The 27,674-nt window shown below is 47.3% G+C and overlaps 1 protein-coding gene across 6 annotated transcripts in view; it reads left to right on the top strand.

Moving 5' to 3' along the window:
• The window catches only part of DIDO1 (death inducer-obliterator 1), a 286,601-nt gene that overhangs the window by 174,610 nt on the left and 84,317 nt on the right, over nt 1-27,674 (top strand). For all 6 annotated transcript variants that reach the window (XM_086932835.1, XM_086932836.1, XM_086932838.1 and 3 more), the window contains 2 exons: nt 10,285-10,960; nt 26,807-26,966. In XM_086932835.1, coding sequence (XP_086788961.1) covers nt 10,285-10,960; nt 26,807-26,966 — 836 coding nt within the window. The remainder of the gene's footprint in view (nt 1-10,284; nt 10,961-26,806; nt 26,967-27,674) is intronic.

The following is a 27,674-nucleotide window of genomic DNA, read 5'->3' as shown; positions in this document are numbered from 1 at the left end:
GTCGGACAGCTGCTCTGACACCTCTCTGAGCAATACCAACAGAGTCCAGAATAATATCCTGAACAAACCCTTCAGTGGAGAAAAACTGTTCGGCGCGCCAGTAGATAAGAAACTGACGCAGCTCAAGAAGGAAAACGAAACTGCAAGATCTATGGGTGCGTTGCAGCTCAGGGGAATGAGAAGGGGCACGCCGACACAGACCGAACGGAAGGGGGGGGGGGGGGACAGCCTTGTACGTCACATCAGACATTCCAGCAGAGCTACCAGGGCGACGGCCAAGCGCATCAGGGCCAACAAAAACAAACCTGGCAATATCAGCCTTTGGGCTAGTCCTTTCGCAGGAGAGTGAATGGATGAGGTCAAAGAAGAGTGGGCCAGCAAATCACCCCTAAGTAACTCCGCTCCAAAAAACGTGCCCACCCACACACAATCTCTTGGCGCGGGGCACAACAAGATAAGCAAAAAGGTTTTACACACACTCAGATCAGGGATCAACGAACATATAACACCAGTAGGAGGCAGACTAAAACACTTCTTCCAGGAGTGTAAGAAAATAACGACAGAAAAATGGATAGTGAACATCATACAGTTCCGATTGGAAAGGAAGCCTCCAAACAGGAAACCAAAAAGAAAGGCGCGCTCTGCAAAAGAACTACCGATACTCCTAAAGGAAGCACAAGAACTTCTCCACAAGGAGGCAGTAGAAAAAGTACCATTCAAAGAAAAAAAATAGGGCGTGTACTCCAACTACTTCCTCGTGCCAAAAGTGGACGAAACATTAAGACTCATCCTGGATCTACGGTTCCTAAACCAATACATAAAAATTCAAAATGACATCCCTACAAGAAGTCATCCCTCAGATAAGGCATGAAGATTTTATGTCCGCCATGGACCTCAAGGATGCCTACCTACACATTCCCAGGAACAGGCGACACAAACATCTACAGAGATTTGCCATAGACAAAGCGCACTACCAGTTCACAGCCCTGGCCTTCGGACTAAAATCCGCACCAAGGGTCTTCACAAGTGCCTCGCAGCAGTAGCAGCGGACCTACGGAGGGAAGGGATTCATGTATACCCCTACCTCGACAACTGGCTAATAAAAGCAAGCTCCTACAAACAATGCCAAAGACCTGCACAGCGGGTCACACAGGCGCTAATAGAACTAGGATTCTCAATACACTGGGGGAAATCCTCAATGGAACCAGAACAAGTGAAGTTCTTCCTAGGCGCACAGATCAACACCATACAGAGAAAGGTGGTCACCAACAACAAGAGAACGCTTGCCCTGCTGAAGGAGGCACATCAATACCAGAAGGGGCGAGCTCTGACAGTGAGGGCAGTGAGCAAGTTCATGGGGATGATGGCGTCCTGCATATGCCTAGTCCCCAATATACGACTCCACATGAGACCATTCCAGGAATGGCTACAACGGCAATGGTCACAAGCTACAGGGAGTTGGGAAGATCTAGTGGTTGTAACGCACGCAGTGCAAAAGGAGATAGCATGGTGGAACAGGGAGAACATAACAAACGGGAAGCCTTCAACACCACCAAACCCAACAGTGACCATCACCACAGACTCATCCCAGAGGGGTTGGGGAGCACACATGAATCAGCTCAAGGTGCGGGGTCTGTGGACTCCAACAGATGCGATCAAGCACATCAACCACCTTGAACTAAAGACCGTGTTCCTTGCCCTAAAAGCCTTCCAGAAACACCTGTACAGGCAGAGAGTGTTGATACAAACCAACAACACAACAACAATGTTCTACATCAACAAACCGGGAGGAACACAATCAGTTTCACTAGCCAACCTTGCACAGGAGATATGGAGATGGGCCATCCCACTAGAGATAGACCTCCTGGCTATACACCTACCAGGAAAAGACAACGATGAGGCAGACAGGCTCAGCAGACAGACTTCAGAATCCCACGAGTGGGAGCTCAATGCACAGGAAACGCAAAAGCTGTTCAAGAAGTGGGGACACCAAAAATAGACCTATTTGCAACACCCCAGAATACAAAATGCCAGTACTTCACAGCCAGGGGAACAGTCCCAAGGGAATGCCCTATGAGTAAGCTGGTCGAAAACATTTGCACACGCTTTTCCCCCAATACCACTGATACACAGGGTACTCAGCAAATGCAGAACCAACAACATGACACTGATTCTGGTGGCACCACAGTGGGCCAGGCAGTCCTGTATCTCACAAATAGTGGAGATGGCGCAGGGACCATCTCACAAGTTTTCAAAAAGACTTGCTCACCATGCAAAACGGGGAGGTACTTCACCCAGAGCCACAGGGCCTCTGCCTAGCTGCGTGGCTCCTGAAGACGTAGAGTTTGCACACCTGAAACTCCCAGAGAGCACACTGCGGGTGCTACGGGAGGCAAGGAGACCTACCACACGGAGGTGCTATGTGGCAAAATGGAAGAGATTCACTCAATGGTGCATCAGGAAAAAGCTACACAAAAGAATGACCAAGGAATCAACCATGCTAAAATATTTAACCCACCTGCTAAAAGCAAACCTAAGCTCTAACTCGCTGAGAGTACACCTGGCAGCGATAGTGGCCTACACAAGAGGAGAGACTGGAAAGAGCTTCTCTACATCCCGAGTAGTAAAGAGATTCCTGGACGGAGCTAAAAGGATGGCCTCACCAAAAAAGATGCTGCCACCGGCATGGAACCTTAATTTAGTCCTAACAGAGCTTATGAAGGTGCCTTTGGAACCTATCCATAAGGCCTTACTACAAATGCTCACGATGAAGACCACTTTTCTACTGGCAATCACCTCGCTACGCAGGGTAAGCAAGCTGCAAGCGCTAACACTTCAAGAACCCTACATCCAAATACACAATGACAGGGTGGTAATGAGAACGGATCCACACTTTGTCAAGATTCCACATGAACCAAGCAATACAGATACCAAGCTTCTTTCAGAACCCATCCACAAGCGCAGAGAGGGACCTGCACACTCTGGATGCTAGAAGGGCAGTAATGCATTACATTGAAAATTAAAGAGCACAGGTAAACAAAGCAGTTCTTTGTGTCCTTCGCAAGCAGTTTCATGGGAAGGCCAGTAACAAAGGGCACCATCGCACGATGGATCGCACAGACTATACAATTGCGGGCAGGGCGAGAACTACTAGGAGGGGCACAAACTCACTCTACTAGGAAGAAGGGAGCAACAATAGCCTTACTGGCTACACACCCATTCAAGACATATGCCTGGTGGCAACATGGGCTTCAGTGCACACGTTCACTATGCACTACTGCGTGGATATACAAATGAACAAGGAAGCACAAGTAGGACCACCAACGCTCATCTTCCACCCAGCCGCCACAAGCATAACAAACTGCTACAAAGTCTATGCACAGCATAGTGAATCCAGAAAGATTCACGCTGCAAAACGAATAGTTTCTTACCTGTCGGTGTTGTTTTGCAGCTTGAAGATCTTTCTGGGTTCACTAGCGAACCCACCCACCTCTGTCAGAAAGATGAGACAGGAGGAGGAGGGAATAAAAAAAAACAATTTACAGTCAAAACGCTTTAAAAGCAACAATTTTGGAGTTCTTTGAAAAATAAGGAAGAACCTGAAATGAGTGGAAAAGGATGAATAACTATGACACAAAAACAAGCAAAAAAGAATCCGAAGATGGCGCCCAAAGGTGGGATCTTCCGCAGGAAGCGTGCCGACGTCACAGGAAGCCTCACTGACACTTCTACTAATGCCCCACCACCAGATAATGATCTACATTTAATTAAATTGTCCACATCATGCACATTGTCCACTTTATTTATGGACAGTGTGCACTGGGTGGCAATTTTGCGCTGCGCAGTCTTACACTATGGCCTGGTACATGGCAGCTTAACAGACATGCTGTAATTTCTTGATTTTACCTGCAGGAAAGTGTCACTCATAGTAATTAAAATGTGACGCATAATTACACAGACATTATGAAGATGTCACATCAAGCTGAAACCTTGGCAGATAAGCTACCATACGAGTCATGCAACTTTGAGTACTCATTAAAGTACCATTATCCAAATATTAAGACTGGAGAAGTGCTCTAGCTGCTGTCTAATTTTTATTGGTCTGATTATACGCCAGGGAATGGTTTAACATTCATCAAAACTGCATTAAATGAGGATTTTTGGGAGGGGAGGATGGAATTCGGCTCTTATGTTCTGTTGGCAGTACTCAATAGCTGAATCATGGTGGTCTACATGGAGGCCCCTTTCTAAATCGTACTAAGTGCTTTCTGTCTGGCAGAATACCAGGATTCTGGTTGGCTAGGACTTGCGCCTAAGCCAGGCAGAAAGCACCACTATAGTCTGGGCAAGAGAGCTACACACTGGAGCTAACCCCTGCTCACGCTGAAGATAATCCCTGCTCATGTAGGTTGGCACGAGCAGTCCGTCTTATCCCAGAGGCAATGTGTAAAGCATTTGCGCAACACACTAGGCACACCACATAGGAAACTCCACACAAGGTTATATAAATATAGCCTTTGTATTAACATAAACACATTAGAAAATAATCACAAATGTACACTGTGCCATCTGGCACTAGGCAATACTTCACAGGTGAATATATATACGTGACGGGGCCAATCTGGCACTGTCTGAACCATTAGAAAGCACTAGTAGCCAATATAAAACAACCAGCAACTTTTGGTAAAATACTGTACTCCACATCACATTAGGCTTAAACACATTATGCATCCATATAAGGGATTTGCGCGCTCCCAACACCTCTGGTGCTCACAGGCCAACTGGGCTTCCTCTGGGGTCCATCTGGGACTTCCTCGCTGCCCTTTGTCCATCAAGAGTCAGTGTGCTAAACTGCCACTACAGCAGGCCCGCGCCAGAAATGGGGGAGGAGGGTGTCGCCCACCCTTGTCTCTCCTGAGACAAAAATAATGCCCCCTCAACGTTGCAGCTGGCCGCAACCAGGTGGTGCAGCTGTGCAACAAGTAGGTACCAACAGAGTGCCTCTAGCTGCCTCTGAAGCTTAAGACAATATGCGCAATGCACTATGGGGGTGTGGGGTGCAGCTCACCCCTTCCTCTTATCAAACACAAAGGAATGCCCCTATTGCTGCAGCTGCCCACACTCTGGCGGTGCAGCTGAGTTGCCAAAAGTCAGAACCACCAAGGTGCTTTGTGAGCCCCCCCTCATTGAGGCTCCTCTTGTAAGGAGATCAGCGGGCACCAATTAGGCACCAACAGTGCTCCCCACCAGGCCCCCACTCACTGGGATTCTTCTGTGCACCCGGCACCAACAGTCTGCATCGGGAAGTCCCGATGCAGGTTGTTGGTGCCTGCATCGGGACATCTTTCTCCTTAGCCGTGGCGGAGGAGAACCCACAAGACTCTGCTTCCTCCTGCTGCCGGTATCCTGCCCCCAACCAGGCGCCGTCACGTCGGTCTTCTTCTTTGTGGCAGGAAGAGCCTACGAGGCTCGGTCTCTGTTGCGGGAGTTGGCTCCCCGTGATACGGTAGGCAAGGGTACGGAGCGCAGCCTCAGTTGTCTGTTTCCTTCTTGGTGCACCACACAGGGTTCCCACTGGCAACACTGGAGCCCCGCCCACTTCCAGGCACAAGCTTGCCTGACTTCCTGCTTCGCCGCTCTCAGCGAAGCTTCTGCCAATTTTGTGGGCTCAGGAACAATAGAACCAAAATGACCCACCACGCTCTCCTGGCCCACAGGCATAGCGCTCGCTCTGTGCCAACAAACAAGAGCCCACTTCTGGGACTCTATAAATTACCAGGAAGACCAAGCGCTCACCAGGCGCTTGATGCAGAATACCCCCTAAGGCAGAGGTCTTCAAACCTTTTTACTCTGAGCCCCCCCTCCCAGCAAAAAAATTTGAGGTCAGCCTCTTCCCCACCCCACCCACAATACCCCCCCCCCCCCCCCCCCCTCACATTTAAAACTTTGTCAAGGATGGGGGGAGCTGGAGGGACATGGCTGCGTGCACGTAGCTGGGCTTATGAAATGATTTCAGGAATACTTTTTCTATAGCTTATGAACCGCACTAAATATGAGACTTAAAAACAGCAAATGCATTAAAAAAAACAGATATTATCCCAAACAAACTGCTCCCCATAATTTGGGTGTTGTGAACCCCTCATACTCTTTGACCCCAATGCAACTATACCTGCTTCACTAATAAACTTCAGTCCTGAGTAGCAGACTATCTACTCTGCATCTTTTACCTGTTCCCCACCATGACGGATCATCACCTAGGTCCTAATGCTTGAAAGGAAAATAAGATCTGATGCCCCTTTTTTAAAGGTAGACGGTCATAACTGTGATGCAGTGGGCCCCTCTAATCCCTGGGCCCCAGTCCTGCTGCATCTACTTCCTTAATGATAACCAGCAGTGGCCACCTACACACTTGGCAGCAGTACCAGATTCACTAATGAATGTCCCTTTAAAAAAAAAACACTTATATTGTCCCCTTCTTAGGGGTATCTGAAAAATGTGTAAACACAAAAAGAATTCTCCATACAGTGCTCCCAATTCTGGGCCTTCTTTGACAATATCTATGACTCGCTCCTTACCTCTGTCTCATTGTCCATTACTTTGAGGCCCCAGGTATAAAGAGGATTAGGGCTCTGCATCTGAATGCAACCCTGCTGGCCTTCTACCTGCCTCCCCGTGGACTCTGCTTTCAGAATGCCCCTGAATGGTTAATATTGGCTTTGAGATGCCTTTGCCTGAAATCGGAGGGTGTGATGGTAGTGCAGAAAGTTCAAAAAGTAACCAGCCTTCTTACCAGCGATTAATTGATTGAGTCACTTAAAGCCAGGGCCACTGGAATTATGAGTTTGTGCAGCAGCAGCGTTTTTGACATAATTATCAGTTTACTGCATTTCCTCCATAATCTACAGATTTCAACAAAAAAACCTTGATTCTATCTCAAACGGAACAAAAGTTACTTAAAGCATGACAAAGTGTTCCGGAGCAGTGGAAGGCTCTTTGCAAAGAGTGACTGGTAATCTTGTAGTTGCTTACTGCTGTATTTGGGTGTAGTACTAATGACAGCTTTACCATGAGTTAAAATAACAGGATAATGAAGTTATGTTAACCACAAAATGTGGCGCGTTGTGCTGCATAATTTACCTTTTCTTGCTGCATAATTTAGTCAAAACTGCCTCATAATGTTGCCCTCATCTGCTGAATAATTCCATGGCTCTGCTTAAAAGTTCATGGTGGCAAAGATCTATTCTTTTTTAGATGTATTATAAGGATATCAACTGAGATCTGAATAGTGGAGACACCTAAAAATGTCTGCATTAAAGACAGTGTGATTACGTATTACTAAAAAGTATATTTTGTAAGAACTTGATTTATCTCAATCACTGCATAATTTTGCAGCAGCCTAGCTTAGAGTAAGTAAATACTGTTTTAAAATAATGACTTAAATATTCACATTGCTTTCTGCCAGAGGCTGGGACCTCATAGCACTATAAACAGTAACATTGGAATTATGCGGCAGGAGAAGGCCAAATTATGCAGCATAGTGGACTAAATTCTGCAGAAAGCAAAGGCGATTATGCTGCATAATGCTGTATATTTTGTGATACAAAAGGGGGTGGTAATGGACTGAGCATCTGAACCAATCAAACACTCACACCCAGTCAAAAGATCTGGGTTTAATACATCACCGTTCTTTAGTATAGTCTGCCACCCCAGTTCAGACATGGCTATATTGCAAATCAGTCTGACCCTGTGCCTCATGGGAACAGTCCAGCCCGAACTGCCAAGCCATGGCTTCCCTGGACCGGAAACAAGCTTCCGAGGACCGGTTTCTGGCATTTCAGCAGTCTTCAGCCCGGCTTGCTTGAATCCAGTGGCAAAGAGAGCAAGGGACTCGCGTCTGAGCATACCCTGCCACACTTATGGCGGCCAAAAGCGGTACGAAAGGGGGTGGTAATGGACGGAGCATCTGAGCCAATCAAACACTCGCACCCAGTCAAAAGATCTGGGTTTAATCCATCACCATTCTTTAGCTCACTCCCCCACCCCCAGTTCAGACATGGCCATATGCAAATCAGTCTGACCCTGTGCCTCATGGGGACAGTCCAGCCCGAACTGCCAAGCCAAGTCGTCCCTGGACCAGAAACAAGCATCCTGGGACCGGTTTCTGGCTAAACAGCCGTCATCAGCCAGGCTAGCTTGAGTCCAGTGCCAAAGTGAGCAAGGGACCCACGTCTGGGCATACCCTGCCAACTTGAGGCAAACAAAACCATGTGGGTTCCTCCTGGGGTCCAGCAGTAACCCTGGGCGTAGTTTGCGTAGTAGCACTACGCATAGCTACTCTAAAGTGCACTTTGTATGCTTCGCGTACTGTGTAGTGCGGAAGGTAAAATGCTTTTCACACCGATTGTACAGTGCTGGATGCTTGTCCGCACTGTGCAATCATTTCAAACGGCATCTTGCACAGTGCAAGCAGTCATTTTCTGCTGCTCGAGTAAATTTGTACTCTAGCAGCAGCTTTCTCAACGCGGACTGGTAGTTTCTAATTGCGAGCGGTCGTGAGCATATGCAACTACTCGCAATGAGAAACCTGAACTCCCCGCTTTGAGAATCTCGCCGGGAGGTTTATTTTCCAAGCTTGCAATCAGCAACTTGATCGCGAACGAGGAAAAGGTCTTGCAGGGGTGTTGATGCTTGTGGTCTTCAACTTGACATTGAGCACCGCAAGCAAGCAAAAAATGCACGCTTCGCTACCTTTTTTTGCACTGTGCTATGTGCAATTCGTGTAGTAGTTGCGCACGCTCCGCTAGCTTAGTACTACGTCCAGGGTTACAGAGCAGTCCAAGCAGGCACACTGCTCCAATTAAACACATTTTCAAGGGGTCGCAGCCCCAATATTTATAACAGGCTGTATCAGTTTTTTTTTTTTGCCCTGGCACAGGGCTTGGGAATGCAGTCCCAACTGTATCTGGGTGGTTTGGAAGCATTTTCTTTACAGTGCTCACACCCTCCTTTGTCAGGTTGGGCTCTGTCCTAAGACACACAACAAATGCAGATTGCCCATTCAGCCTAGTGCTGACTCACCCAGCCCCTCTGGAGCCACACACCTCACCAGCCCCTATCACTCCAGAGCCAGACATGCAATACACATCAGGCAGGCTAAGACACATAGCACACAGACATGCCATCTTCTAAAAGTGGCATTTCTAAAATAGTGAGCCTAAATCTCTGCACACCATTACGCAGCATTTATTATCACTATTCCAAACTTGACCACGCTGCTCCTTTCATATCAGGAATTACCACTGACACCCTTATCAGGGAATCCCCAATGCATTCCTATGAGAGGGCAGCCTCACAGCAGTGAGAAACCAAAATGGCTTTTTGTCACTACCAGCACATGTCGCACACGTAAGGTACATGTCCTACCTTTTACCTACAATGCACCCTGACCATAGGGCTAGCTAGGGCCTACCTTGGGGGTGACTGACCTGCAGTAAAAGGGGGGTCACAAATGTGGCAACCACTTTGCATGCCACGTCACAGCAGCAGTAAATTGTGCGCACGGACCTTGCAATGGCAGAGGCCTGAGACAGGTTTGAAAGGCTACTTTGGTCGGTGGCGCAATCCGCGCTGCAAGCCCATCAGTAGCATATAATCTACTGGCCCTGGGTATCTGAGATACCACTTTACAAGGGACTGATCGTTAAATTATATACACCAAACAGGTGTAGACCAATCTTACCATGTTTACCACAGAGAGCACACACACACTTTACATTGGACAGCAGTGCTAAAGTGCCCAGAGTCCTAAAACAGCCACCAGGTCAGAAAAAGTCTAGGAGGAAGGCAAAAAGTTCAGGGATGACCCTGTAAAAAGAGCCACGTCCAACAGTGAGCCACCCCCAATTTATACATGTTTTCTTATTAAGGCTACCTCACGTTTGCGTCTTGTTTTGTATAGCTTGTACAGCTTGAGCTACCATAAACTCTAATACGTGTGATTACCATCCAGCTCTTTATTGGATGCAGATAAAGTAGTATGAGTGCTGTTTCACACACTAATACTGGCTTAGTGGAAATATTAATATTTTGGCAGAGAACGTTCTATCTGCTGACTCCTGCAATAACTTGCTCCGCAAAGTACATTTTTATCTGATTCCAGAATCACTTGTTTCTAGCAAATAGTTGTAAATATGGGACAATAAGTGAGCGTATTGTCCTTGCTTAATCCCTGCTGTGTTGTAACATGAGTTTCCACACTTTTGATTTTGCAAATTGTTTTAACAGCTGGTAAAGAAGAAGATGCTAAACCAGTGGAACCTGTACCTCCGACACAGAATATGTCTTCTCCCACTGCTCCTACCAGCATGAAGAAACGTATTGCTGCCCTGCCAAGAATTCCAATGCTGAAAAGACCCTTGCCATCTGATCCTCAACAGTCGCAGCCAACAGTGAGACTGTCCCCATTGAACTCTAACAACCTCTCCACGCACTCCCCACTGACTGCCGCTAGTTTAGCGCCATCTAGAGTGTCTCCAGCGCCATCATCTGTGGATGCAACACCAGCTTCTAAAAAGATCATGTTGTCTTCTAGTTCTACTGATGTTAAAAAAATAGACTGTTCTTCTCCAACCCCTAGCCCTGCTCGAGCTGTAAAAAAGGCTGAGAACTCTTCTGGTTCAGCGGGAGTTGGTAAAAAATCTGAGGATGTGTCTGCTCCTCCTGTTTCTGTGGGAGTTGCTAAAAAAGCAGAGGGTCCTGTTGCGCCCCGTGGACCTGTGGGTGCTGGTAAAATGGCGGAGTCTTCTTCTGCACCTGGCCTTGCAGTGACTTCAAAAAGAGTAGAAGGTCCCTCCACTTCAAGCTCATCGGCAAAACCTGCAGCAAATCCCAGTCACCCGCAGCCGAACTTGCAAATGCGACTGAATATACGGCGTTCCCTAAAAGAGATTTTATGGAAAAGGTAGGTTCTGATTTCTGTTATCACTTTACCCGCGTATTTATTTTTTACCTACTCTTATATAAGAATGTTACATTGTAACCTTCTATGGTGGATGGTCCTGGAATCTTGCTAAATTGACTGCAAGGCATTGTAATTGTGCAAATAAGATTTTCTTCCTATTGTCCCCACTATTTAACCATTGTTCAGTGTATTTTGCCCCCTTAGTGCACTACTTGTCTGATTGGTAATGCATGGGGTTTCTAGAACTTATATTATAGAATGTTTAGGCAGTTAAGATTTTAAGTTGTGGAAGGGCTAGCATCTCAGAAAAGCTTAATTTAAAATTAGCTTCATTCCTCGCTGTTGATTGTGTTTATTGCTGTTAGCGTCTCACCCCGCATTTATGGGAAGGAGAGAAAGACCGGGGTAAACAACAGTTGGAAAGGGCAATTAGTAGTTGTATTAGGCAGGGCAGCATGTGGGAAGTTAAATATTCTCATTAATTGCCTCCTTGTCCTACCTTCCCCTCTCTTCACTCATGCACTGTCCAGGTCTACTCCACTTTGTTTCTGAACTTAGAATGCAGTTGAGCAGCAAGTAATGCGTGCATTAAAGTACCTTTGGTTAAAAGTTCTAATATCCAATACACACTAGTCGCAAATCACAACCATTGCCAAGCCAATAGTTCTGGCCTCGGCAAGCTGCTGCAGTGGTTACGAAGGTCACAAAAAGAAAAATTCATGTCCCCATTTAAACATAGGTGTACCTCGAACAAGTAGTGATGTCCTTTGTATTTTCAAGCACATCACATGTGAAGCTTGTTGGTTCAAAGAGGAGGAAATGTGGACTTTGAATTACCGTAACCTGAAAAAATCTCTTAAGCACAAGGATTTCTTTGAAAAAAGATCAAGAACGGAAAATGTTAAGTAAGGTATTGGACTACCAGCACTGGCGATGAAGCACACTTCTATTTAGGTGGATGTTCACATGTAATCATGCGTTAGTGCAAGAGAGACAATGGCTCAGGGAGACGTAGGTTTGCAGCTAGTGCAGCCAACTTTGGAACTGGCGAGCCTGGTTGTAAATCCTGCCTTGGCTAAACATCCTTTGATTATTGACAAATCACTTAATCGCCCGTGCCTTAAACATAAAAATGTGTAGCCTATTTTGATGCTCACATAAAGCACCTGTATGCCCTTTGGGCCCGGTTTGCGCTATGTATAACTGCAAAAAATAAACCCCCTGCTGTAAGCTGTGGTGGGCAAAAGTATATGTTGATAGACAGTTGAAAAGGGATGGCCCAAAGCACTCTGTGTGTTTGAGTATGTATATGTTTACATTTATTTATGTTTTTATTTTATGAGATGACTGAGAAGCCCTAGCCAAAGGAAAGAGCTAAAAATGGAGTTTATCATTAAACATTTTGGCTGTAAGCTATATTTGATTAAACATTTAAGTATAGCTGTGTTGCTACCTGGAGAAGTAAATGGTTAAGCTTAATGGAGAGGAGTGGGTATTTAAAGGATCAGGTTCATTATTCCAGCTTGTGCACAAGTGAAGTAATGTAATGTGCAAGTCATTACATCATGAAATGCTCTTTACACTTACAAAACATTAACAAACCGGACATACAATTATAGTAGACATTTCAAAATACAAATGTTTACTGTTCTAGGCACTCCCGAGCTGAGCTTCATTTTAAATGCCTCATCGCCAGCCCTGTGTTAGCACTGGCTTCTTCTCTTCCCTTTTGGTTCCCGCACTACCATAACCTGTCCTGTCAGATCATCGCAGTCCATTGCCATTTGCTAGAATTAGCTTGAATGGTCTGAACAATTTCTTTTCACACCATTAACAAAAAAGAGTTCCAAAAAGCATATTTTACAGATAGAGGTATTTCTTTTGTAGTTTTATTTAAGCTTTGAATGTAGCCTGGTAGAAATAAAGCTCTGTTTTTGTTATAGCTGTTATTTTTTAACTCCTAGTTTTCTTAAATAATCTGAATGTTTGCTACTTGCCAGTGACAAATCGTCCTGTGGTATTTAAAAAAAAAAAAACTTTTAATTCACAACCACTTAAAATAGCTTTTTTTCAGTTCAGCGGTGTAGACCTAGTAACACGTACTGCCTAAGGGAACGCACTAAGGTAGCCGTCCAAATTGCCACAAACGTCTTGGCATTGAGCCAGTTTTATTCCATTGTATTTTCAAATCCCTAATGCCCATTCATTTCTTTTAATTAATCTATTGCGAAAAGACTTAACTCTTGTCAATGTGGCACTAAGATTAGAAATGATGATGTTGCTAATTGTGGTGTATCCGGGTTCTGGAATTTTAAGAACTGTAGGAACCTCACAAAAAAACGTTTTTTTATCTCATTAGACAGAACTGCAAGTTTGAGATCCTAGATGAAACTAGTGAAAACTGTCCATAGGTAGCCATCTAAGGCCTTATCAAGTTCCATGAACACCTATCACGAGGTTTTGTTTCTAAACCGGAGGCATCAGCTGGTATAACAATACTGACCTACCTAAATGTGAAAGGTCGTGCCTGAAGAGTGAATGGTTCAGGTACCTATCTAGCTCCTAAATGGGTCAATGATTGCACTTAAAAGTATTTCCATTGAGAAATTGGCAGACAGTGTATGATCAGATGTAGTTTTTAATGCCCATGATTTCTGATCTCAGAATAGACCCTTCTGCTTGTTTATGAACTTTTTGCAGATTCCAAAGTACACAATGATTTTGTCCGTTAGTATTTATTTCTTTAAAACAGATTGTCATTTTCAAACATACAGACAGTCCGAAATTGGTGATACCCATATTATACTCTACTATATTGATGAGCAATATGGTTCTATACATTGTATCTGGTTAACACTATGGTTTCATAGCATAGGTTTCTACCAGTAGTCCAGGTAATGTTGAGGCATATATGGGCAGATTATTGGCTCATCTAATTCCGAATTCGAATCGCCTCTCCATTTCCTCGCAGCAGCAGCAAAGTATATAATCTCAGGAGGGTTCTCCTACCCTCTAATCAGTCGCAATTCTGCACCCAAGTCATACATCCTTTCAGTCCAACCTCCGCCTCGTGTCCCTTCCCCCACCCTACCCATCCTCAGTCAGATTACAAGAACAGGTCAGGGTGTTAGGGGTCATCAGAGGCGTCATCGTCAGGGTTCCTCAAACAGTGCACCAGCACTTCCCTGGCTGCTTCCAAAAAGCCACAACCTCCCTTTACTTCGCGTAGCAACTGCCCCCTCTTAGCTTGCTCACATCAGCAAGGTTTCCCTCCAAACGGGCACCTGAGGATGGTAGGTGCCTTCTGTTTCATAGTGACGCATGTTTTGCTAATAAAAGCGCTAGGTTAGCAAACCTATTAGTGACCTGATGTTTAACAGGGCAGGGGAAGTTCCTGAGTAGACAGACCAGTTGGGTACGTGGGAGGGTCCTAACTGTCATATAATTAATACATGCCCATACTCGCTCCCAAAACTCCCTCGGTTCTGGACTAGCCCAGTCCATATGTAGCATCTCAGCTCCCAATTACCCAAATCTAGGACATCTCAATTTCCCCACTCTGAAATTACGCATTATTTTTCCCGGTGTAAGGTATGCCCTATGTAAGAAGTAGGAGTTGATGAGCTTATATCTGGCGAGATACTGTATAGAAGGTATTCCAATGTGTCAACTGGAGCGGTACTGCAACACCATCTGTCCACTTTTGGCACAGCTCATCTAATGGTGTGTGGATTTTGGTGGTCAGTGCGCTATATAGGATCGTGATAGCATGAGTAACCAGAAGTTGAGCCTAGTGTTTGGCTGCACATGTGAACTGGGGGCTCTGTCGTCCCTGTCTTCCAGTGTTTCCTTGTAGTCCACGACAATGCACGATGTAAAAGAAAGTGACCTAGTGGAATCCCAAAAAGCCAGACAAGCTCCTCAGAAGGAAGGAGTTCGCCATCCATGTAAAGATGGCCTACCTGGGCCATGCCCGTGCCCACCCACTCTTGCACTCCCCGCAATGGCCCAACTGTATTGATTCTTTTCAGTGCTAGTAGTGGTACATCCTGGTGCATATGGCAGCGGAATACGGGTGCGCTGCAAACTACGTTGCCAACAATAACACACAGACGCCAGCTCACTATCAACACCCGGCAGAGGACGTTTGGGTGTTGGTAGTATCTGAAATAGTACTTGAGTACTGGGGGCATCACCAGGGTCTCCCTCATCCGAATGGAGCTGGATCTGCAAATCTGAAGCCGTAAGGCCTCAGTCATCCATGGGCCTATGCAATTTAGTCATTGCTACTAGTCTCCTACAAGCCCCAGGGTTAGTTCCACCGTTAATGAGTTCAGTTCAACAAAGCGGCCTCAGGGATTATAATTGGTAGGGTGGCATAAAAATAGAGCAGCCGAGGTAACGCCACTATCTTGGCCTCCTCTATCCTGCCTGCCACCGACAATGCTGATGCAGAAGGCACGAGTTGCTGCCTTGACATTGCCATCTAGCACGTGACTAGTAGCGTGATAATCCTTTAACCCAAAGAATTTCATACAGAACCCTGTTAATAGTGTGGTTAGGGCAAGTCCAGAGTCAGGGTAAAGCAAGCGACTTATGCCAATTTATATGCAGGCCCAACATGGAGACAAAGCAGTTCAATAGGGCAACCACCCCAGGAAGGTCCCTTATCATTGGCCAGGAAGAGGAGCATGTTGTCAGCATATCGGCCAGGGGTGCAATTGCCATCGCAAAACGGAGGGGGAGGAGTGGGCCCCCCTTCCAACATCATAATCGTTGGGATTTTTTTTATGGGCTAGCATACATGAGTCTAGTCCATGCAATAAATCCTGCACCTAATCCCATTTCCCCATCACTTGATACAGATAGTCCCACCAGAGGCTGTCAAAGGCCTTTTCCATATCGATGGATATTAATTATCAATGCGTCCTCTGGTGTCCTGGAGTTCAATATGGAAAACAATCTCCTAATATTCATTGCTATGTTCCTCCCAGGGATAAACCCTGTTGGATGAGCGTGGACATGTGGGGGAGGAGGTGGGAGGCTAGAATGCCACTTAATATTTTATAGTCCACGTCATGCATGTGCAATAGGCTATTGGCTCAGATATCCCGGGGCAGTCACCCAGATTTCAGAATTTGGACCACTAGTGTTTTGTTCGTGGTTTTAAGCAGTCAGTCAGTTTCTTGCGCCGCCGTTTAGATTTCCACTAACATGGACGCTAGTTAGTCTATGAATTAGGCATACAATTCCGCATGGCTAGCAGAGCAGCCCGTATTTCCTGCAAAGTGATTGGGCCTCCCAGCTCAGTGGCATCCTCCACGTCAATACGTGGCAGTCACCATTCCTAGAAAATGAGTTGGGTTCTCCATTGGGGGTTCAGTAGAGGGGGGGTGTATAGGTCCCTGTAATAGCCCTGAAACCTGTCATTGATATTTGATTGTCGAAATAAGCTATCCCTCGTCGATGATGCCACATCATGGATCCCCTAGGAATGGGGTTAGCAAGCCAGGCCAAAAGCATGCTGACATACTGCGTTCTGCATGTCTCTTGACAATGTACTCTTTTGTAGTCATAACAGCGGACCTTCCCTGTGTATGTCTCCAATAGCTCCTTCACTTCCAGGAGTGGCGCCTTTAGTTCCGGTCGGCCCTGGCTGGCACGCTCCAGATCCCTCAACACTGTCTCCTGGTTTGTAACTTCATGCACCAACGCCTTTCTAACTCGCATTATTTCTACGATGCACCTCCCCCTCAAAAGTGCCTTACAGGTATCGCATTCATTGAGCAGGGGATTTGTTGGTCGTGCATGGTCAGCAAAATAATCTGTGATGGTTTCCCCTATGGGGGGTTGAAATGTTCGGGTCATCTAGCAATTCTACACGCAAGCGCTAAATCTGAAAGACACATTAGTGATAGATTCCTTACATTAGAATATCCCCAGGCGTCAGACTGGATCCGGAAACTTTTGTGTAGCAATACCCCTGTGCGTCGGTAGGCGTCGTCCGCGTCCGGCGTCGTTGGCGCCGGAATAACCTCGCTGGAGTACTTAGACGCCGCCCTCGCGCACTGACGTCCGTTATTCTTTTTTCCGCGCCAGCTAGCGCAGATCTGGAGAAGCTCTACCCCTTAGGCACTTTTTGATCTGTTTTTTTGAGTCGTTCGACTCCTACGGTGCCGGTACGGATGCCAGGGTTCAAATTCTGCTCCAAGTGTAACCGATGATGTTGGTTACTGACCCCCATCGCCGGTGTCTTTAGCGTTTAGGCCTCGACCACGACAACTGTACCTGCTCCGACTGCCAGGCCCTGACATCTAAGGCTAGGAGGGAGCGGTCCCGCAAGCAACTTGAGATCCGGCAGTTGGCTCTGCGCCGTTCAAGGTCCCGGTCCCACAGGAGGTCGAGGGACTGGAGCCCTCGTAGCTCCGAGAGTCTGCATCGATCTTCGGGATCAAGATCCTCAGGTAAGAGGCATGAGAGGTCGGAAAGGCGTCATCGCTCTTCCGACCCTCCCTGACGCTCGCGCGACGCGGCCGGGGGTTCGGGTGACACCACCCAAGCGGCTCCAACGGAGTCGCGGGCACCGCATCCTGCTCCACACCTTCCGGTCCCTGGGCACGATGCAACGTCTGAGGAGGTTGAGCGGTACCTCATGGCCATGAGGTCCCTCCCTCTGCCGCCGGGTTCCGTGGTGCCTTCAGGCCCAGCGGTGCCGGCTGGGGGGCCTAGCAGGTCGGGTGCTTCGGCTCAGATGCCGCCGGGTGATTCGGCCCGACGCCGCCGGCGACTTCCGGATCCGGGTCACCGCCGGTCGACCTCACAGACGCCGGCCCCTAAGGTGTTACCCCCGGCGACGCCGTCCCCACTCCTACCCTCGATTTGGTGCCGTGCCGTTGGGCGCCGCTCTCAACGTCGTTTAGAGATTTTTATTTCCACGAACCGGCCCCATCCTTTGAACCTGAATTTCAGGTGATGGGTGACGAGGGGGATTGGGAGGGGTCTGTGGACCCTCTGGCACAGGATTACCAGTCTCGGCAGGACTCGACATGTGAGCTTGGGGATGCCAGTGGACTGGACACTTCGCCAGACACTGGTTTTGTCTCCTCTCCAACCGTGGCTACGGAGGAGGGGGCTACCTACAGTGTAGTGTTGACGCGGGCGCCCAAGTCCATGAGCCTGGAGCTCCCCGTCGTGGCCGTGGAAACTGCTGTGGCGGCGGTCGGGGACAACGGCGAGGCCAGTCCACACCTTCCCCTGCAGCATCCGCCTCAAAAGCCTCCTAGTCCGTGCTTTCAGGCTCATGTGACGCTGGTGGGGGGCAGGGTTTGCCATCACCACTTCCACTGGCGCACTGTCATGTCGGACATGTGGGTGCTGCAAATCGTCTAAAGGGGCTACTCCCTCCCCTTCGAGGTGACCTCTCCAGCCATGCCACCGCCGTACCACCGCGTGTCGGGGGATCATTTGCAACTTCTGCAAGAGGAAGTTACGGCCCTCTTGGCCAAGGGGGCCATCGAGCGTGTTCCTGGGCCAGAAGTAGGGTGTGGTTGTTACTCCCACTACTTTCTGGTACCCAAGAAGGCCAAAGGGGGCTTGAGCCCTATCTTGGACCTAGGGAATGTCAACGGCTTCCTCCGGAAGGAGAAGTTCAAAATGCTGACATTGGCTCAGGTCTAAGCTGCCCTGGACCCAGGAGACTGGATGCTAGCGTTTGACTTGCAGGACGCTTATTTCGACATCCCCGTCCTGCCGGCCCACCGGCGCTACCTGCGGTTCACGGTAGGCCATGAGCACTTTCAGTCTACCGTGCTCCCCTTCGGCCTTACCAGCGCCCCACGGGTGTTCACGAAAGTGATGGCGGTGGTCACAGCTCATCTGCGCAGGTTAGGGGTTTCAGTCTTTCCCTACCTCGACGACTGGTTGTTGAAGGCGGGCTCGCCCCAGACAGTCGTCAGCCACCTCCAGACAACTGCGGACCTCCTGCACCAGCTGGGGTTTTCCATCAACGTGCCGAAGTCACAATTGTGCCCTTCTCAGAAGCTCCTCTTCATCGGAGCGGTCCTCGACTCGGCGCAGTTTCGGGTTTATCCTCCCGAACAGCGGGTCTGGGATATTCAGGCTCTGTCAGGTTGATGCTGCGGCTTCAGGGGCCGATGGCCTCCTGCATTGTTCTGGTGCATCACGCCAGGTGGCGAATGCGGGCTCTGAAGTTTCAGTGGGCCCAGCATCAGGGCAACCTGTCCGACCATGTCATGATCTCGGGGCACTGCGAGACAACTGCAGTGGTGGCTCACGGACCGTGATTGGATCAGCGGCAGATCACTCTCCCTTCCCCAGCCGGAGCACGTAATTGTGACGGACGCGTCCCTCCAGGGCTGGGGAGGCCACATGGGAGAGGCGGAGATCAGAGGCCTCTGGTCTCCGGCGGAGTCCCAGCTCCATATCAACCTTCTGGAGCTGCGGGCGATTCGTCTAGCACTGAAGGCATTCCTCCCCTCTGTCCAAGGGAGTGTAGTGCAGGTGTTCACGGACAACACCACCGCCATGTGGTACTACACAAAAAAGGCGGGTTGGGTCATGGACCCTCTGCCAGGAGGCTCTGCACCTCTGGCAGTGGCTGGCACATCAGGGCGTGACCCTGGTGGTTCAACACCTGGCAGGTTCTTTGAAAGCCAGGGCGGATGAGCTCAGCCGAAGGTGCATGATGGATCACAAATGGGGTCTGAACTCAGACGTGGCGCAAGGCCTCTTTCTGCAGTGGGGTGAGTATTGGTTAGATGTATTCGCCACCGAAGAGAACGCGCAATGTCATCAGTTCTGTGCATTGGATTTTCCAAGGCGGCACTCGTCGGGGGCGCTTTTCGTCGCGAGTGGAGTTGCGGTCTGTTGTACGCCTTTCTGCCTATACCACTTCTGCCCAGAGTGCTGAAGAAAATCAAGCGCAACCCGGCCCAAGTCATCCTTGTGGCTCCGGACTGGGCGCGAAGGTACTGGTATCCCGAGCTACTCAGTATGTCAGTCGATCCCCTGATTCGTCTGCCTCTTTAGGAGGTCCTTCTGTCGCAGCAGCAGGGGACGGTCCTGCACCTGAACCTGTTCAGTCTCCTCCTCGATGCTTGGAGATTGAGCGACGACAGTTGAGGCCATTTGACTTGCCTCCTGAAGTCTGTACTGTCATTCTGGCAGCCAGGCGTCCCTCCACAAAGTCAGTATACGCCTGCAGGTGGAACAGATTTGTGGCATGGTGCACAGCAAAGGCTGTGGATCCTCTCAATGCCCCTCTTTCTTAGGTTCTCCTCTTCCTTCTTTCTCTTGCCCAGCAGGGCTCTGCTCTGGGCACTATCAAGGGCTACCTTTCTGCCATTTCAGCCTTCTTAAGGCTACCTGATCAGCCTTCTTTGTTCAAGTCCCCCATTGTAAACAGATTCTTAAAGGGCATCACTCCTATGTTCCCTCCTGTTCCTTTCGTGATGCCCCAGTGGGACTTGAACCCGGTTCTCACTTACAAGATGTGCGCTCCCTTTGAGATGCTTCATAATTGTCCTCTGCGTCTTCTTACCCTTAAGACTGCTTTTCTGGTTGCCATCACCTCTGCCAGGAGATTGAGTGAGCTCCAGGCTCTATCTTGGAATACCTGAATAATACTTATTAATTCATCCTAAACTGAACATATTAAATTATTTGGTGAATACTAAAATTGTTTGGTTTGTTGCTGTTTTTACATTAGTTGTCTAAACTATTGACTTAGGCGTAAGGAGTTTAACTCTGCACATAAACTCCATTAGACTTTGATCAAATCAATTGTAGCAATGTTCTTTTGATTCATAGCTTCTTCCAAATAAGGTTCTAGGACCATTGTCTTTGATACCAATTAAATACCCAGGTCCAGGACCATTCTGGGTACAACCCCATTTTTTGAAAATGGTGTATTATTCTGCGGTCTAGTGGTTGGGTCCCGAATCGTTGTCTTCTCTCTTTTTTTTTCCGTAGCCCAGGTGGGCATCTACGTCCCACCTTTTGGTGTCCTTCCTGTGACATCGGCACGCTTCCTGCAGAAGCTCCAACCTTTGGGCGCCATCTTCAGATTCTTTTTTTTTGCTTTTGGGTCTGGATCGTCACCGAGAGGTTCCAGAATTTTGGGAGAAAAGAAGGAAAAGGCTGAAATCTACCGAAAAGGATTGGAGAATACGTCTAGAAACAAGACCACTGAGCCGGGACGACGACTGAGGAGAGCATCGAAGACTTAGACGTCCAACAGAGCATGCGCACACTGGGCCAACTGAGCGCAGGAATGGACAAAACTCTGTTCAAATTCTGCCGCAATTGCCACCACAAGTACGCGTAGAAGGACCAGCACCCAGTTTGCAACCTCTTCCTGACGGTCAACCACGAGAGCAAGGATTGCAACGCCTGCTCTGTCTTCACCCCGAAGACTATCAGGATTAGAGACAGACAGAGGAGAGCCTACTACAACATGCACGGTCAACCTCCGCCTCTTCGGGACTTGGGCCTCTCCAGTGAGGAAGAGGACAACATCGCCGAAGAAGCAGATGACTACACAGTCGTAGAGACTGATAAGGACACATCAAAATAGGTAGGAGAGACGTCGACCCCTAAATCCCCGACAGACTCTCAAAGCCGGAGTCAGACTTTCGAAAAACAGAGTAAGTCCATGAAAGGAGCACTGGCGCCGAATATTTCAACAGCCGCAGCTGCATCCAAGGACAAACAGTCCAGCAGATCCTTTGAAATGGTCTCCCGAACGGCAAAAACACAAGAAAAGCCTAGGTCATCGATGCACGTACTCGAAAAGGCGCGCTCGACGCCGAAAGAAAAGGACCCGAATGCTACGTCTATGTCAAAGAGATCGTCTAAATCACTCGACACCTAACAGGCCGCTAAGGGATTTTCTGTTTTCTGCTCGGCTGCTTGGAAGTGGGTATGAGCTTGCTACTCTATTCAGTGCTTATGACTATTGATGAGTATCCCCTGGAAGACAAGGATAAGTTACTTACCTGTAATCCTAGTTCTCTTCCAGGGGTATACTCCTCAAAGTCATAAGTACCCTCCCGCCTCCCCGGTCGAGCAGTAGCAGTTGTTGGATAAGTTACTGTTGCATTTGCAATCGGGTTCCTACAGGTTTTTATACCGTACAAAAGAACTGACCTAACTTTCACCTGTGGGGCATGATGGGAGCTGGGTTCTCCTAGAGGCCTTAAAGCAAAGTGTTCAGATTCTCTGAGGCCTTAAAGGCGAGGTGCCAGTTCACTTTTCTGTACAGGGATGTTATTTGTTTATGCAGCCTTATAGGCAAATAGCCTTTCATTACCTGTTTTCTTTGAAAATAAAAGGTGTTTTCTGCAGAATGGAACTAATGTTCATGTCTTTTTCTTACTGTATATTTTATGAATTATTTTCATACTACAGAAAGACATGTAATTGTGGCTTGCTTAGCCTATTGGTTATGTTTAGGGCTGCATATTATTTATTATACATGTTTATGTGTATAATTTTTTAGTACTTTGTACTCTATATGTTTTACACATAAATATGTATTAGGCTATATGTTCCGGGTTCCCGCTTATGGGCGGAGATAATTCAGTGCTTATGATTTTGAGTATACCCCTAGAGGAGAACTAGGATCACAGGTAAGTAACTTATCCTACACCCCCTTCAATGGGGAAACCCTGTTGGGAGCACCAGTGGATGAGAAACTCACCCAACTCAAATAAGAAAATGAAACTGCAAGGTCCATGGGGCCTTGCAATTCAGAGGAATGAGAAGAGTCACCCCACAGAGGCCAAACGGAAGAGGGGGTAACTAGCCGGGAACATCACATCAGACATTCCAGCAAAGCTACCAGGGCAACAATCGAGCACAGCAGGGCCAGCAAAAACAAACCTGGCAATACCAGCCTCTGGGCCAGTCCTTTCGTGAGAGGACGAATGGACGAGGGCAAACAAGAAGAGGGGGCCAGCAACCCACCTCAAAGTGACTCAGCACCACCAAGCGTGCCCACCCACACACCTCTATGGGAGGGGCACAACAAAGTCAACAAAAAAGGGTTACACGGACTAAAGATCAACGAACATGTAACCACCAGTAGGAGGCAGACAAAATCACTTCTTCCAGGAATGGAAGAAAATAACAGACAAATGGATACTGAACATCATATAGTTCGGATACTGCATAGAACTGGAAAAGGAACCACCAAACAAACCAAAAAGAAAAGCGCGCTCAGCAAAAGAACTAGCTCTACTCCTAGAGGAAGCACAAGAACTCCTCCACAAGGAGGCCATAGAAACAGTACCATTCAAAGAAAGAAACAAAGGAGTGTACTCTAACTACTTTCTCGTACCAAAGGTGGACGGAACGTTAAGACCCATCCTGGACCTACAGTTCCTAAACCAATATTTAATACACAAAAATTCAAAATGACATCTCTACAAGAAGTCATTCCTCAGATAAGGGACAGAGACTTTATGTTCACCATAGACCTCAAAGATGCCAAAGATGAACAGGCAGCACAAACATCTACTGAGATTTGCCATCAACAAAGCACACTACCAGTTCACTGCCCTGGCCTACGGACTAAAATACGCACCAAAGGTCTTCACCAAGGGCCTCGCAGCCATGGCAGCGCACATGCGGAGGGAAGGGATTCATGTATACCCCTACCTCGACGACTGGCTGATAAAAGCAAGCTCCTACAAACAATGCAAAGAACATGCACAGCGGGTCACAGAGACGCTAACAGAACTGGGATTCTCAATTCACTGGGGGAAATCCTCAATGGAATCAGAACAAGTGAAGATCTTCGTAGGGGCACAGATCAACACCATACAGAGCAAGGTGTTCCCCAGTGACAAGAGAACACTTTCCCTGCTGAAGGAGACACGTCCGTACCAGAAGGGGCTAGCTCTGACAGTGAGGACAGCGAGCAAGATCATGGGGATGATGGCGTCCTGCATACACCTTGTCCCCAATATACGGTTCCACATGAGACCATTACAGGAATGGCTGCAACAACAGTGGTCATAAGCTACAGGGAGTTGGAAAGATCTAGTGGTTGTAACGCACGCAGTGCAAGAGGAGATAGCGTGGTGGAACAAGGAGAACATAACAAAGGGGAACCCTTTGACACCACGAAACCCAACAGGGACCACCACAGACGCATCCCAGAAAGGATGGGGAGCACACATGAACCAACAAGGTGCGGGCCTGTGGACTCCCAACAGATGCGATCAAGCACATCAACTATCTGGAACTGAAGACTGTGTTCCTCGCACTAAAAGCCTTCCAGAAATAACTGTACGGACAAAGAGTGTTGATACAAACCGACAACACCACAACGATGTTCTACATCAACAAACAGGGAGGAACACAATCACTCGCACTATCCAACCTAGCACAGGACATATGGAGATGGGCCATCCCACTCAAGATAGACCTCCTAGCTATACACCTACCAGTAAAGGACAACATGGAGGGAGGCAGACTGGCTCAGCAGACAGACATTGGCATCCCACGAGTGGGCGCTCAATGCACAAGAAACACAAAGGCTGTTCAAGAAGTGGGGGACACCAACAATAGACCTATTTGCAACACACCAGAATGCAAAATGCCGATACGTCACATCCAGGCAACCAGGGGAACAATCCCAGGGGAATGCCCTATGGATAAGCTGTTCGAAAAAATTTGCCTACGCTTTTCCCCCCCCCCGATACCACTGATGCACAGGGTACTCTGTAAATGCAGAACCAGCAACATGACTCTGATTCTGGTGGCACCACAGTGGGCAAGGCAGTCCTGTATCTCACAAATTGTGGAAATGGCGCAGGGACCACCTCACAAGTTCGGGAAGAGGAAGGACTTACTCTCCATGCAAAACGGAGAGGTACTCCACCCAGAGAGCCTCTGCCTGGCTGCATGGCTCTTGAAGACGTAGTTTGCAAACCTGAAACTGCCGGAGAGCAAACTGCGGGTGCTACGAGAGGCAAGGAGACCTACCACACGGAGGTGCTAAGTGGCAAAATGGAAAAGATTCACACAATGGTGCATCAATGTAAAACGACACAAGAAGATGACAAAGGAATCAACGGTGCTAAAATATTTAACAGACCTGCTGAAGTACTACCTCGCTGAGAGTACACCTAGCAGCGATAGTAGCCTACACAAGAGGAGAGACAGGAAAGAGCTTCTTTACATCACAAGTAGTAAAAAGATTCCTGGAAGGGGCTAAAAGGATCGGACCACCAAAAAAGATGCCGCCATCGGCATGGAACCTTAATGTAGTCCTAACAGAGCTTATGAAGGCGCCTTTTGAACCCACCCATAAGGCCTCACTACAAATGCTCACGATGAAGATAGCTTTTCTAGTCGCAATCACCTCTCTAGGCAGGGTAAGCGAACTGCAAGCACTAACGCTACAAGAACCTTACATCCAAATACACAATGACAGGGTGGTGATGAGAACGGATGCCAAAGGTGGTGTCAAGGTTTCACATGAACCAGACAATAAATATACCAAGCTTCTTTCAGAAACCATCCACAAGCGCAGAAAGGGCACTGCACACTCTGGACGCTAGAAGGGCGGTAAAGCATTACATGGAAAGAACTAAAGAGCACAGAAAAACACAGCAGTTCTTTGTGTCCTTTGCAAGCAGCTTCCTTGGTAGACCAGTAACTAAGGCCACCATCGCACAAAGGATCGCAAAAATGATACAATTATGCCACAAACAGGCAGGTCACAAACTAACAGAGGGGGCACAAGCCCACTCTACCAGGAAAGAGAGCAACAATAGCCTTCCTGGCTAACACACCCATTCAAGACATATGCCTGACGGCAACATGGGCTTCAATGCACATGTTCACTAAGCAATACTGCGTGGATATACAAATGAACAAGGAAGCACACGTAGGACTGAAAGTGCTTCAACATATATTCAACAACCAACGCTCATCCCAGCCGCCACAAACATAACAAACCACTACAAAGTCTATGCACAGCATAGTGAATCCAGAAAGAATCACGCTGCAAAACGAATAGTTTCTTACCAGTCGGTGTCGTTTTGCAGCTTGAAGATATTTCTGGATTTACTAGCGAACCCACCCACCACCACTAGAAAGAGTAGGCATGAGAAGAAGGTGGAAATACAAGGACCATATACAGACAGACACCTTAAGAGACAAAGTGGAAATTCATTTACTTTAAGGGAAAACTTGAAAACATTGCAAAAGGATTCACAGACACAACACAAAAACAAGAAAAAAAGAATCCGAAGATGGTGCCCAAAGGTGGTAGCTTCCGCAGGAAGCGTGCCGACGTCACAGGAAGGACACCCAAAGGTGGGACGTCGAAGCCCACCTGGGCTATGGAAAAAAAAGAGAGAAAAGACTACGATTCCAGACCCAACCACTAGACCGCGAAATAATGCACAGCATAGTGAATCCAGAAAGTTCTTCAAGCTGCAAAACTACACCGACCGGTAAGAAACTATTAGTTTCTTACGTTGTCTGTAAATGAGTTTAATTTTCAAACTTCTCTGTGGTAGCCTGGTGACGTTATTAATGATATAAATGTGGTACTTTGGGTAAGGTGAGTCTATTTTCCTAATGTTAATATTATTTTAAATGTGTGATATAGGATTGATGCCGACTTGATAGGAAGGAAAAACACAGTTCATTACGCACTGTACGAGCACGTTATTGTCTTACCCTCTATGATTTAGTGTTTTCATTTATGAAAGTCCAAAGATGGTAAACAAGTACTTTTGTTGACCTTCAGATTTGTGGAAATGGATACAAAATGAGGTCTTAAAGCTCTTTTTTTTTTCTGCCGTCCAGGGTTGGTGATAGTGATGATTTAGTCATGGCTGAAAATGAAGTTGCTAAAGTAGCAATGAACATCGAGAAGGAGATGTTTGGCTTATTTAGAGAAACCGACAGCCGATACAAGAGCAAATACCGCAACCTCATGCTCAATCTGAAGGATCCTAAGAATCAGGTTTCTGTTTATTTTGTCAAGCATTTGTGGGTTGCATGTGTATAACATTGTGTACGGCACAGCCTTCATAAAAACGTGTACGTAGATAAGCTTGTTGAGCTGCTTTTCTTGTTGTACAGATTTCCTGGAGTAGCATATAAAGCAGTTTAGGTTAATCAACATCCGGGAGAAAAAAATCATAGGCACTGCAGTGTTTGGTAAAAAAGTGTGTGTGTGTGTGTGTGTATATATGTATATGTATATGTATATGTATGTATATGTATATATATATATATATATATATATATATGTATGTATATGTGTGTGTGTAGATATGTGTGTGTGTGTATATGTATATATGTGTATATATATAAATCAGCCCACTTCCTCCATTTACACCGGGACCTGGTAACTGCGGTGCAATCCAGGGGCGGAGGTCGCCCTGTATTAATTGTTTGCCACCAAACACAGCAGCCGCTGTGTATATGCACTTCCAATCCAGTATTTTCTGAAGAATCCACGAAACAGTGCGTGTGCTCAAATAAGATTTATTTTTCCATTAGAGTTCCAGCATATAACTCATGGCAAGTATGGAACAAAAACCCAACGCGTTTCGGCGATGAAACTCTCGCCTTGCTCACGGGTAACTCGTGTGTGAAAAACAAACAATTAAATAAAGTTTACAAAAAGTGCATGTGTGGTCAGTGAACCGATCATGAACATAGACAG

This window comes from Lissotriton vulgaris, chromosome 7, assembly GCF_964263255.1.
Source record: "Lissotriton vulgaris chromosome 7, aLisVul1.2, whole genome shotgun sequence".
In the NCBI taxonomy this organism is placed as follows: Eukaryota; Metazoa; Chordata; class Amphibia; order Caudata; family Salamandridae; genus Lissotriton; species Lissotriton vulgaris.
Note: the sequence above shows the minus strand (reverse complement) of the source record. Positions and strands in the feature narration are given on the sequence as shown.